Source organism: Chenopodium quinoa, unplaced genomic scaffold (assembly GCF_001683475.1).
Source record: "Chenopodium quinoa cultivar QQ74 unplaced genomic scaffold, ASM168347v1, whole genome shotgun sequence".
In the NCBI taxonomy this organism is placed as follows: domain Eukaryota; kingdom Viridiplantae; phylum Streptophyta; class Magnoliopsida; order Caryophyllales; family Amaranthaceae; genus Chenopodium; species Chenopodium quinoa.
The window spans coordinates 573,873-585,101 of NW_018742899.1; the positions used below are offsets into that span (position 1 = coordinate 573,873).

Here is an 11,229-nt window from a genome sequence, read left to right on the forward strand (position 1 = left end):
TGGCAACTCCCTATTAGTTTCTTACAAAAAAGCGTAGAATCAATTATAATTCAAGGTCCTTCAAACAGTCAAGAATTCAAATCCTAACACACCTTAAAAAGTGTAAAGTCCTAAGCTTTAAAGGGCCATGCACATAGAGGAAGTGGGACTCCCAACGATGGGCACACCCTCCTCACAGCTATCATTCTTTTAAGTACTTGGACTAGCTATTACTACTATACACATGGGAAAGAGTTGATAATACCAATATAGGCGACAATCAGCTTAGTTATTTGTCATCACTTCAAAACCAAGGAACCTTACACGACTTTTTTTTTTAAATTTTTTTTTTTTTATAAATACAACACTTTCTAAAATGAAAATACTATTCGCTACTCCCTCTAGTTTTTTAAGTGAAAAGTTTGACATTTTGTACTATTCACTTTATTTAATTTGACTAGTGGTAGTGATTTATATATAAGAAAAGTATAATCTTGTTGGTACTTATAACTATCTCAGTGAATATTTTATTAATGTTCAATTATTACTGATAATTAAAAATGTTATTAGTCAATTGTTTCAAAAAAAAAATAAAATATTATTAGTCAATATTTTAAATTGACAAACATTCCGATAAAAACATTTCACTTAAAAAAAATTGAATTGGGCTTTTTATTATATCTACGTAGTATTTTTTTTATGGACGGGATACTCATTCGTTTTCTTACGTGTCTAGGACCAATCTTTCACAGTACAATAAGCATCTTGCATCTATTTTTCATTTCTTCCAATTCCAATCGTCAAAAATAACAACCTTCCCATCAAAATTTAGGGTTTTATTTAGGACAGTATACTCCACTTTCACTAACTCATTCGCCACACCCAAATCTCCAATCTCCCTCTCCTTCTCTCTCCACTCTCTCTCCTCCAACAATGGCGGACGATTCCACCCCACCTCCACCAACATCCGAAATGTCCAAAACAATCATTTCCGACACCCCCACATCCTCCCTTCCCCTCGCTCGCTTCTCCAAACGCGTCCCAATCGCCAACATCCTCAGCCGCCCCGACGGCGGCGCCTCCCTCGCCGGCCAAACCGTCATCGTCGGCGGCTGGGTTCGCACCGGAAGAATGCAAGGCCACAACACCTTCGCCTTCCTCGAGATCACTGATGGTTCTTGCTCTGCTAATCTACAAGTTATGGTTGATGCTTCTGTTTACGATTTGACCCGCCTTGTTCATACTGGTACCTCGGTTTCGCTTTCGGGTACGCTTAAGACCCCGCCGGAAGGTACCCGGCAGAAGATTGAGCTTAAGGTTGATAAGGTATTGGAGTTGGGTCCTGCTGATCCTGCTACTTATCCTTTGCCCAAGACTCGGCTTACTCTCGAGTTTTTAAGGGATCGTCTTCATCTCCGGCCGAGGACTAATTTGGTAATGTTTTATTTATCTATGTGTATGTTTGTTTGTTTATTGCATTTTTTGTTGGTGTTTGTTTGGTGGGTCCTGTTGAATTTTGTTTTGTTTTTGTGGGAGTGATTTGCACATTTGCTTCGGACATAACATTGGATGAGTCACTGAGTGTTTTGCGTAGGGCATCGGCACCGCCTTTTAATGCATTGATTGATTCGGAACTTAATTTTAAATCTTTATATTGCGCTGGGTGTTTTTCGGGATGTTATAAACAAATCAGTGAATGTGGATTTTATGTTATTGTGTATAATTTGTATCTTTTGGAATGTTTTGCACATTTGCTTTTGGCATAACATTCGACGAGTCACTGAGTGTATTGCGTAGGGCATCAGTACCCCTTTCGCTGCATTGATTGATTCGGAATTTAAATTGAAACCATATTTTGAGCTGGCTGTTTTTTAAGATGTTATAAACAGAACCTGTGAATGTGGATTTATGTTATTGTATTATTTGATTTTTTTTGGAATGATTTGCACATTTGCTTATGGCATAACATTGGATGGGTCTCTGAGTGTTTTGCATAGGGCATTGCCACTCCCTTTAGCTGCATTGATTGATTCAGAACTTAATTTTAAAGCTATATTTTGCACTGGGTGTTTTTTTCAGGATGTTATAAACAGAACCAGTGAATGTGGATTTTATGTTATTGTATATTTTTTTTTTGGAATGATTTGCTCATTTGCTTATGACATAACATTCGACGGGTCACTGAGTGTTTTGCGCAGGGTGTTGCCACTCCCTTTAGCTGCTGCATTAATTGATTCGGAACTTAATTTGAAAGCTGTATTCTGAGCTGGGTGTTTTTCTAGCTGTTCTAAATAATAATTAGTGAATGTGGATTTTATGTTATTGATAGTTTGTATGTTCTTTTATCTGATGAAATTATGAGAATGATAGTATTCGATAGAGTTTTACTTATTTTCATTTTGAAGGAAATATGATGGGTTAGCTTTGCATTTGAATTGTGATTGATGGACCTTTATTAGGGTTATGCAATCTGGTGAATGCTTTGCATTTGTGGTTATTTTTTTGTTGCGAAATTGCAAGCATACTTGTGTATTACAATCACAATCTTTGGTTTAAACTAGATTGGCAGAACTTTTTACAAAAGTATGAGGAGCAAACAAATTTGTTAAGTGGTATGACTACTTTGTTGGAAAAAACAGAGTAAAACTAAAAGGGGTTTAAAAATAAAAGAATGATCGTAGTGATGTCTCAGTTTATAGCAGGTTTAACGTTCCTGTATATGGCTGACTAATTTTTTCCGGATGAAAAATATTTGTGAAAAAATTGTCTGGAAATATTTCTTACTTTGTTTGTTTAGCAATAGACCAAGGAGTTCTTAGTGAGTGATTCTAATGACATGGCCATTTCTTTGTAACAGATATCTGCTGTTAGTAGAATTCGCAATGAACTTGCATATGCAACTCATGTGTTCTTACAAGAACATGGTTTTCTGTACCTACACACACCCATCATCACTACTAGTGATTGTGAGGGTGCAGGTGAGATGTTTCAAGTCACAACATTGATTAACGAAGCAGAAAGAGTGGAGAAAGAGTTGAAGGAGAACCCACCTCCGTCAGAAGCTGACATTGAAGCAGCAAAGCTTGTTGTTCAGGAGAAAGGGGATGCTGTTAAGAAACTTAAGGAAGACAAGGCAAGCAAAGAGAAAATTAAGGCTGCTGTTACAGTATTATCTAAAGCTAAAGAGGATCTTGCCAAGTTGGAAGAGAGAGCTAACCTTAAACCTGGGCTTCCCCAAAAAGATGGGAAAATAGATTATTCTCAAGATTTCTTTGCTCGTCAGGCATTCTTGACAGTTTCAGGACAACTGCAAGCTGAATCTTTTGCATGTGCCCTTGGCAGTGTTTACACATTTGGGCCGACATTTCGTGCTGAGAACTCTCATACTTCCAGGCATCTTGCTGAGTTTTGGATGTTGGAGCCAGAAATGGCATTTGCAGATCTTGAGGTACTTTCCTTCTTTTCCTTTTCGGAATTTAGTGCATGTCCATGAATATTGTATGTCATGATTAGATTTGTTTTGTTCAATTGAGCAAAACCTTGGTTTTATCTATTTTTAGAGCAAAACCTTGGTTTTATTGAAACTCAAGATGATGATGATGATTTGTGATAGACATGCCTGCCATAATTTATTTATGTTCTACTGGTTGATTAATTATTCATCATGGCTAAGTCTGCATGTATGAAATGCTAGATCTCTTGTAGTTGTTCCTGATTTGTGCACGTGTATAACATGAAATCGACTTTCTTTTGTTTATTATAATTTTTCTCAAGTGTGACTCCTTAAGTCATGTTGATACTCACTAGTTTTTAATTCTTTAATTGGGCTTATTTGGCATCGTTTTTTGTTTTTCAGTAACAAAAAACCAAAAACAGGAAAAAACTAAAACAGGAAACAAAAAAGTGTTTCCACTTTTTTGTTGTCAGTTTTCAAAATGATCATGATTTTAATAAATTTGACCAATTTTTGATTCATTATGATTTTAAAAAACAAAAAACCAAAAACCAGGAAACTACAATGATACCAAACGAACCCTTGATTTTGAATTTAAGCTGCAGTACTCATTGAATCTGCACTGCACTACTTCACTTTTTTCATTTTTTTTTCATTTCTTTATTTTCTTAATCTTTAAATTTAGTGTAAGGATTGTGAATGTTATGTGTATTTTTTATTTTTTTTTAATTATCTGCTATCCATGAACTCTGCATGCAATGTTATATGTAAGATTTCACAAAAGATTCTAATAACATTGAACTTATTAGTGGTTGCATTCTCTCCCAGGATGATATGAACCTTGCAGAGGCATATGTACAATTTGTTTCTCAGCGGTTACTTGACAAGTGCCTTGATGATATGGAATTGATGGTGAAATTTGTAGACAAGACTGCAATTGATCGTTTGAAAATGGTTGCTTCAACTCCTTTTGTGAGAATTACTTATACAGATGCAGTGAAGAAGCTCCAGGAAGTTACAGATAAGAAATTTGAGAATAAAGTTGAATGGGGGATTGATTTAGCAACTGAGCATGAAAGGTATGTTAATCTCTGTTTGTGTGAATTCTCTTGATGGTGCGAAGGTTGATATTATAGTTAATCTTACTCTGCAGATACTTGAGTGAGGTCTTATTCAAGAAGCCAGTTATAGTATATGACTACCCAAAAGATATTAAAGCATTTTATATGAGGCTCAATGATGATGGGAAAACTGTTGCTGCAATGGATGTGCTCGTACCAAAGGTAGGATTCTGATCTTTGCTATATTATTGTTTGCTTCTCCACCAAGATGAGATTTTCTGCTGGAAAAAAAACTGCTGTCCTATTTTAGTCATTTCTTTCAGGATTATAGTTACTTTATGGGGGTGTTAATCGAGCAAGTTGTTTAGTTTGTTACTCTTGCATTTGAACCAACCGATTATCAATTTTTTCAAGCTTAAAATTTCAAAGGTCATCTTACCACAAAACTAAACTTGAGTTCAAAAATTACAACATCTACTTTTTTGCTATTTGTTTAAATGTTAACTACTGTTTTCATATAGATGTCATTATATGTTGAATAATGTAGTTAAAAAAAAAAACATTTGTTTTGGGCTTGTTCACAAGCTTCTCAAGTTGAGCTTTATTGTGCTCAGCATTAAAAAACTTTGAGTAATTGATCACAACCTAGCTAGGCTCATTACACCCCTAGTCATGTAGCCGCAAGTTAACGATTCATTTGATTTCACAAAAATGCCCTTTATAATAGCTGTCTTCTCCCCATCCTTTCCACTACTTGCGCCGTTTCTTCAGGTTTTAAATTTAGTTTAGTGAAGATAAGCTTAGTACTCAGCAAATTTGTTTTGATGAGTATTAGTGAAGGTTTTATTAGAATATTCTCTATTAGAAATATGCAATTTTAATTATTGAATTTAGGAAGAGAAGATCCTTGTGAATCATTAAAAATCAAATTAATTAGTAAAAATATACCAGTTGAGTAAAAATCAGGTTAAGAGATTGGGCCATGAGGTACTGGGTTATGTTTCAAAATCTATGCAAAATGTATACGAGTATCTATTGGGAAATGTGACAATTTTCCAGACCTCTTTAAACAGTACAAGTGACTATTGATGCTGGGCAAAGTGAGCACTTTGTTTATTGTAAAATTGGTGGTTATATTTGCGGCAGCCAATTCACTCAAAGGCCAGTATATGAGAGCAATATATGTTATTATGGGTTTTAAGATGTTTATTATCTGTTGGTTTGTATTTTTCAGGTTGGTGAGCTGGTTGGAGGAAGCCAGAGAGAGGAACGTTATGATGTTCTTTGTAAGAGGTAGGATTTTTTTTTTTTTTATTTTATTTTTATTTTTATAATATGGGTTTGTGCTGTTAATTTTGGAGGACTTTGATCTTGATTATCCTCATGCTTTTGGTTTGATTTTGGCCTTAAATGGTCAAGGCTAGAAAGAAAAACTATTAGATCCTCAAAAATGCTCCATTTCATGCAGGATTGTTGATATGGGATTGCCATTGGAGACATACGAGTGGTACCTTGACCTCAGGCGATATGGCACAGTAAAACATTGTGGATTTGGTTTGGGATTTGAGAGGTTGATTCTTTTTGCCACTGGCATTGATAACATCAGAGATGTCATTCCTTTCCCGCGTTACCCAGGGAGGGCAGATTTATAGGCAGACTGATCACACTTTTGTTAGTACTTACATTTGCCTGTTTACCAAAATGGCTTACAATTGTGATTTTTTTTTTTTTTTTTTTTATTTATCCTTGCTTAATTACAAGGAAAAATAGAAAAGCAGAACTCCTTGATCTATGTTAATGAGATTTGTGATGATGATCTTGAAGTTGATCTTCTGTATTTTTTTTCTCTTCATATATCTACAATTTTGGAATTTTCTCTCTTTTCCTTATTGCTTGTTTCATAAGCCCTTTTGCACAATTTTAAATACTACACAGATATGAGGATCAATGTCTTCAACTTCATTAAAAAAAAAAAAAAAAACGTAATTCTGCACATTGATCTTGTTATCACAAGTACTCCCTCCGCCCGCAATTATCTGCAACATTTACCTAAAATGGGTGCTTTATATTATTTGCAACAAATTTTTTTCTTTCCTTTTTGGGTAGTATTTAACTATTAATTATCCACTTTTTTGCTTAGTGGTCCCCTCCACCACCTATTACCCACTAAGTAAAACTCACTCAAAACAAAATTAAGTGGGACCGCTCCTTTTCCTTCCATTTTCAACCTTAATTAAACCCATCAAAACTCAATTAAAACTCCCCTAAAAGTTTTGCCTAGGACTCCGAAATATTGTCCTTTGTTGCAGATGACCTCGGGCGGAGAGAGTATTATAATTTATTTAACGGATGCCAGTTTGTTAATTGAAGGAGGTTGGGCTGAGAGGGCTCTACTCTATCCATTTCAGAGGCAAACTATCAGTTATTCTGTAATACAACAAAAGTATATCTGATCATTGCTTTGACTCAGGTTAAGAATCTTTCACGATTGTTGAGGCAGCAACTAAGATTAAGTACTCGCAAAATACAAAGCGATAATGACTGACGTACCCTCACCAACGATTGTTGATCAAACACAATACAAAGTGGAGAGATTTGCATCCTGGCTATGAACTCGAATTTGAAAAGAGTGATGTTTTATTTGAGTACAAGGGTAGTGATAAGTGATAAAGTGAAGCTGAAAGCAACCTTGTGGACAAACATTATCATAAATTCATAATATCGGTGTATCACAATCGAAGAGAAGTGAAAAAGATGGGCAACACAAACCAAAGAATTTTGCATGGAAACAAACAACTGATAAAAGAAGAAGCTCCACTAAGATTTATATTTACTGTAGGTATTGTATTAATTGTAAAAGGATATATCCTTTCCTCCATTTGTTGATCAGGAAAAAGAGTAATTACGGTAATTATAGACTTATAGTAGGTTAAATAATTGGCTCAAGCTCAATACAACATGAGAGACACGCCAGTGGGTCATGGATTACGTATGAACATCATTATCAAAATTAGGCACGATCCAAAATGAACACGAATTATGAGTCTTGACCAATTTACAAAAACATACAAACATATTATTATTATTATCATGGGGGCTCTCGAACACATGTGGGTCAAGCCATGCACAACTTTGTTTGGCAAAGATAGACACTAGTTAGACGTATTAGGCCCATCGTGACTTTTTCTTGGCGTTCTAGGCACGTCTCACTTTAGCATGAGCCACACCGACATAACATGTGGTCTTTCACCATCCGACTCGTGCCTAACTTTGGTTAGACCTACTCTTTGATTCTCCCCCTCCTCTCAAATAAGTTGTCTACTGTGGCACAAAACTATCTGAATGTTTGAAGATTCAATTCGCATCCAATCCGATAATTTAGAATATCAAATCCAAAATTTTAGGATATCAAATACCTATTCAAATATCCATTTTTGAATTTTTGATATTCAAAATATATGCAAAATATTTCGAATTTCTGATTTTGAATAAGGGATATCCAACCCCTATATACAAAAATTTAGGTGTTATTTACATTTTTTTTAAAGAAAATTCAAAAAAATTTCAAATATCAGATACTCGTAATAACAGTGGCGTCACCAGGATTTTCGAAGTGTGGGTTCGAAACTTCCGAAATTTGAAATCATAATTAACAAAGGAATAAAAATACAATAATTAAATATTCAGTACATAAATAATTTCAAACTATGGATTACAAATAGATTACACATAGAAAAATGAAAAAAAAAAAAAAAGACTACAGAAGCATTCTTCGAGTCTTCATACTTTGGAAGCGTTCCAATACATCATCATCACTAACTCTTGAAAATAAATCTCTTTCAAGAAAAGTGACTAAATTATCATTCAATAGTTGATCACCCATACTATTTCGCAACTTATTTTTTACGTATGTCATTGAGGAAAACACTCGTTCCACGCTTGCAGTTGCAACCGGAAGGATCAATGCTAGTCTTATAAGCAAGTAAACTAAGTTGTAAGTAGTATGCTTATTTGTTTCAACAAGCATCATAGAAAGCTCATGAATACCCTTCAAGTCTCCAAACCTTGCATCTTGGCGCACATCATTAATATAAAATTGAAGCTCATGACGAAGTGCAGTCATCGTCATATCATTAGTTGGAAACTCTTTGGGATATAACTCAGCAAGTCTCAACAACTTTTGCATATCAAATGCCGCAAATGAATTGATCGGGTTTAAGCATGACACACAAATAAGTAACTCCATATTTTCTTCATCAAATCTACTATTGAGCTCTTGGAGTTGTAAATCAATAACACTTATAAACATTTCTACCCGAAATCGATGAAGATTTGAAACTTTGGCAAAGAAGCGTCTTGACCTTCCACGAGGAACATACATATCATCCATAGTAGGAACTTCTACATCATGTTTAACACAAAAACAAACCACAAGATGTAAAAAGTCTTCCCACCCATGGTCCCTCATTTGTTGTAATCCCTCCTTAGTCAATTTAACATATGTCATGGCCTTAACAATATCTTGGTCCCCCTTTTGCAGAGCTTGACACAATTTATCAGTAATCCCAAATATTTCGGACATCAAATGTATCATAAATACAAATTCAAATGATTCAAATGTAGACATGACAGTGATAGCCTTCACGCGATCATCCTTATAAATCTTATTTGATCCAATCTTCTCAAGAACTTTAACAATAGTAGCATACAATGCGGTAACATTTGAAACAGTTTTGTAATGTGATCCCCACCTAGTATCACCAGGCCTACCTAAGCCATGTTCTTGGTTTAAACCTTGCCCACTTTCAATTTCTCCTAGTTCTAATGCTTGTAGAATATGTTGAGATTGTATTTCTCTTATCATTTCCCTTCGCTTACAAGAAACACCAATAATATTCAACAAAATAGCAAGTTGATCAAACAACCAAATACAATCATCATTATCCTTAGCAACAGCAACAAGGGTTAATTGAAGTTGGTGAGCAAAACAATGAATATAATAGGCTTGTTTTGTTTCATTCATGATCAAAGTCTTGAGACCATTTATCTCCCCCCTCATATTACTAGCACCGTCATAACCTTGTCCACGAACTCTAGACAAACTCAATGAATATTCCATAAGCAAAGACTCAATTGCACTCTTTAGTGACAAAGCAGTAGTATCCTTAACATGTACAATTCCAAGAAACCTCTCATTTATCTTCCCTTTATTATTGACATAACGCAAGCAAAGGGCCATTTGTTCCTTTTGAGATACATCACTAGATTCATCAGCCAGTATTCCAAAATAGTCATCCCCAATATCATCAATAAGAAGTCTAGTGGTTTCTTTGGCACAACAATTAATAAGTTCTTTTTGAATTAAAGGACTAGTCATTCGATTATTTCCCGGGGCATTACCTAGAACAACCTTTGCTACCTCACTATTATTTTCTGAAAACCATGTTAAGAGTGCAAGAAAATTACCCCTATTCCAAGATTCTTCACTTTCATTATGCCCACGACAAGCTAAACCTTGATTTAAAAGAAATCTAATACATTTCAATGAATAAGTCAAGCGAGATTTGTATTGTAGTTTAGCTTCCTTAGAATAAGTGCAAAGAGATTCAGCAACTGATGTCTTTGGGTTGATAAACATACTATATTTCTCATTAGCCTGATTATGGAAACTACCAATACCACCCACATGAACATCAAATCTACCAGTCTTATTCCATCCTCTAAATCCCCCTTTAATAAAGGAATCATTAACAGCCAAAGAATAATCAACTTTATCAGTGAACAAATAGCACACAAAACAAAAAGCCGCATCTTTCTCAACACTATATTCAAGCCACTCATATTTATCAAACCAAGTAACATTAAAACGGCGCATACCTCCAACTTTTCTTTGAGGAAAATTATGTGTGCGTGGATCACAACGTTTCTTTGTAATATAGCCTCTCCTTACGGCATCTCGATCATTAGGAGGATACTCCATAACTGGAATTCTTTTTCCAGGGTCATGTGGAAGAAGATCAACATCATAAATGCGAGTATCATCGGAGTCAACAGTAGTATTAGTGTTCTCAGGTGGTGGAATTGTTGCAGCAATAGGAACCTCATCATCATTAGGAGACACATGTTCTTCTATTGGAGGATCCCTTGAACTAGGTGAAGAACAAGTTGAAGACTTTTGTGACTTCCCGGCACGTTTCCAAAATGACTCTAAACTCATGGTATAATAGGTATATGCTGCTAGTCTGCTGCACACACATGATAAATGCAGAATGAAATCAATGAAATAATGAATGAATGATATATCTAGAAGGCTAATTAAAACTATCGTAATTAAAGATTACAGTCAATTACTCAATTAGTAAACGAAATCTAGACGGCATAAAACGAAATAGCAAATGAAATTATGAAAACTAGAAGGCAGAAACGAAATACAGAAAATAGCATATGAATTGGCAGAAACGAAAGGCAGAAAATAGCATAGCATATGAAAATCAGAAAATAGCATACGAAATACAAAAAAATCCCCAAATTGAGAACTTGAGAAGTAAATTAGATAATTATAACCAATTAACCAAACTTCAACAATTTACAAAAAATTGGCAATTCGTAAATCGTAATGTATATTAGCAATTGAATTTAGCATATGAATTTCAATTTTCAAGTATTCAATGCTTTAGCAAAAAAAATCCCCAAATTGAGAAGTAAATTACATTTGCAAAAAAAAAAAAAAATCAG

The 11,229-nt window shown here is 34.8% G+C and overlaps 2 protein-coding genes across 2 annotated transcripts; one reads left to right on the forward strand and one right to left on the reverse strand.

The window, feature by feature from the left end:
• The first annotated feature begins 757 nt into the window (after nt 1-757).
• On the forward strand, nt 758-6,475 carry LOC110727053 (asparagine--tRNA ligase, cytoplasmic 1-like). The gene is made up of 6 exons (XM_021906590.1): nt 758-1,413; nt 2,837-3,427; nt 4,262-4,512; nt 4,587-4,716; nt 5,729-5,787; nt 5,963-6,475. Exons 1-6 carry the CDS (start codon nt 913-915, stop codon nt 6,144-6,146), a joined length of 1,716 nt encoding a protein of 571 aa, XP_021762282.1. The 5' UTR covers nt 758-912; the 3' UTR covers nt 6,147-6,475.
• A 1,776-nt stretch (nt 6,476-8,251) lies between these two features.
• LOC110727008 (zinc finger MYM-type protein 1-like) lies at nt 8,252-10,711 on the reverse strand. The gene has a single exon (XM_021906543.1). The coding sequence runs from the start codon at nt 10,709-10,711 to the stop codon at nt 8,252-8,254; it is 2,460 nt and encodes an 819-aa protein (XP_021762235.1).
• Nucleotides 10,712-11,229: the final 518 nt, after the last annotated feature.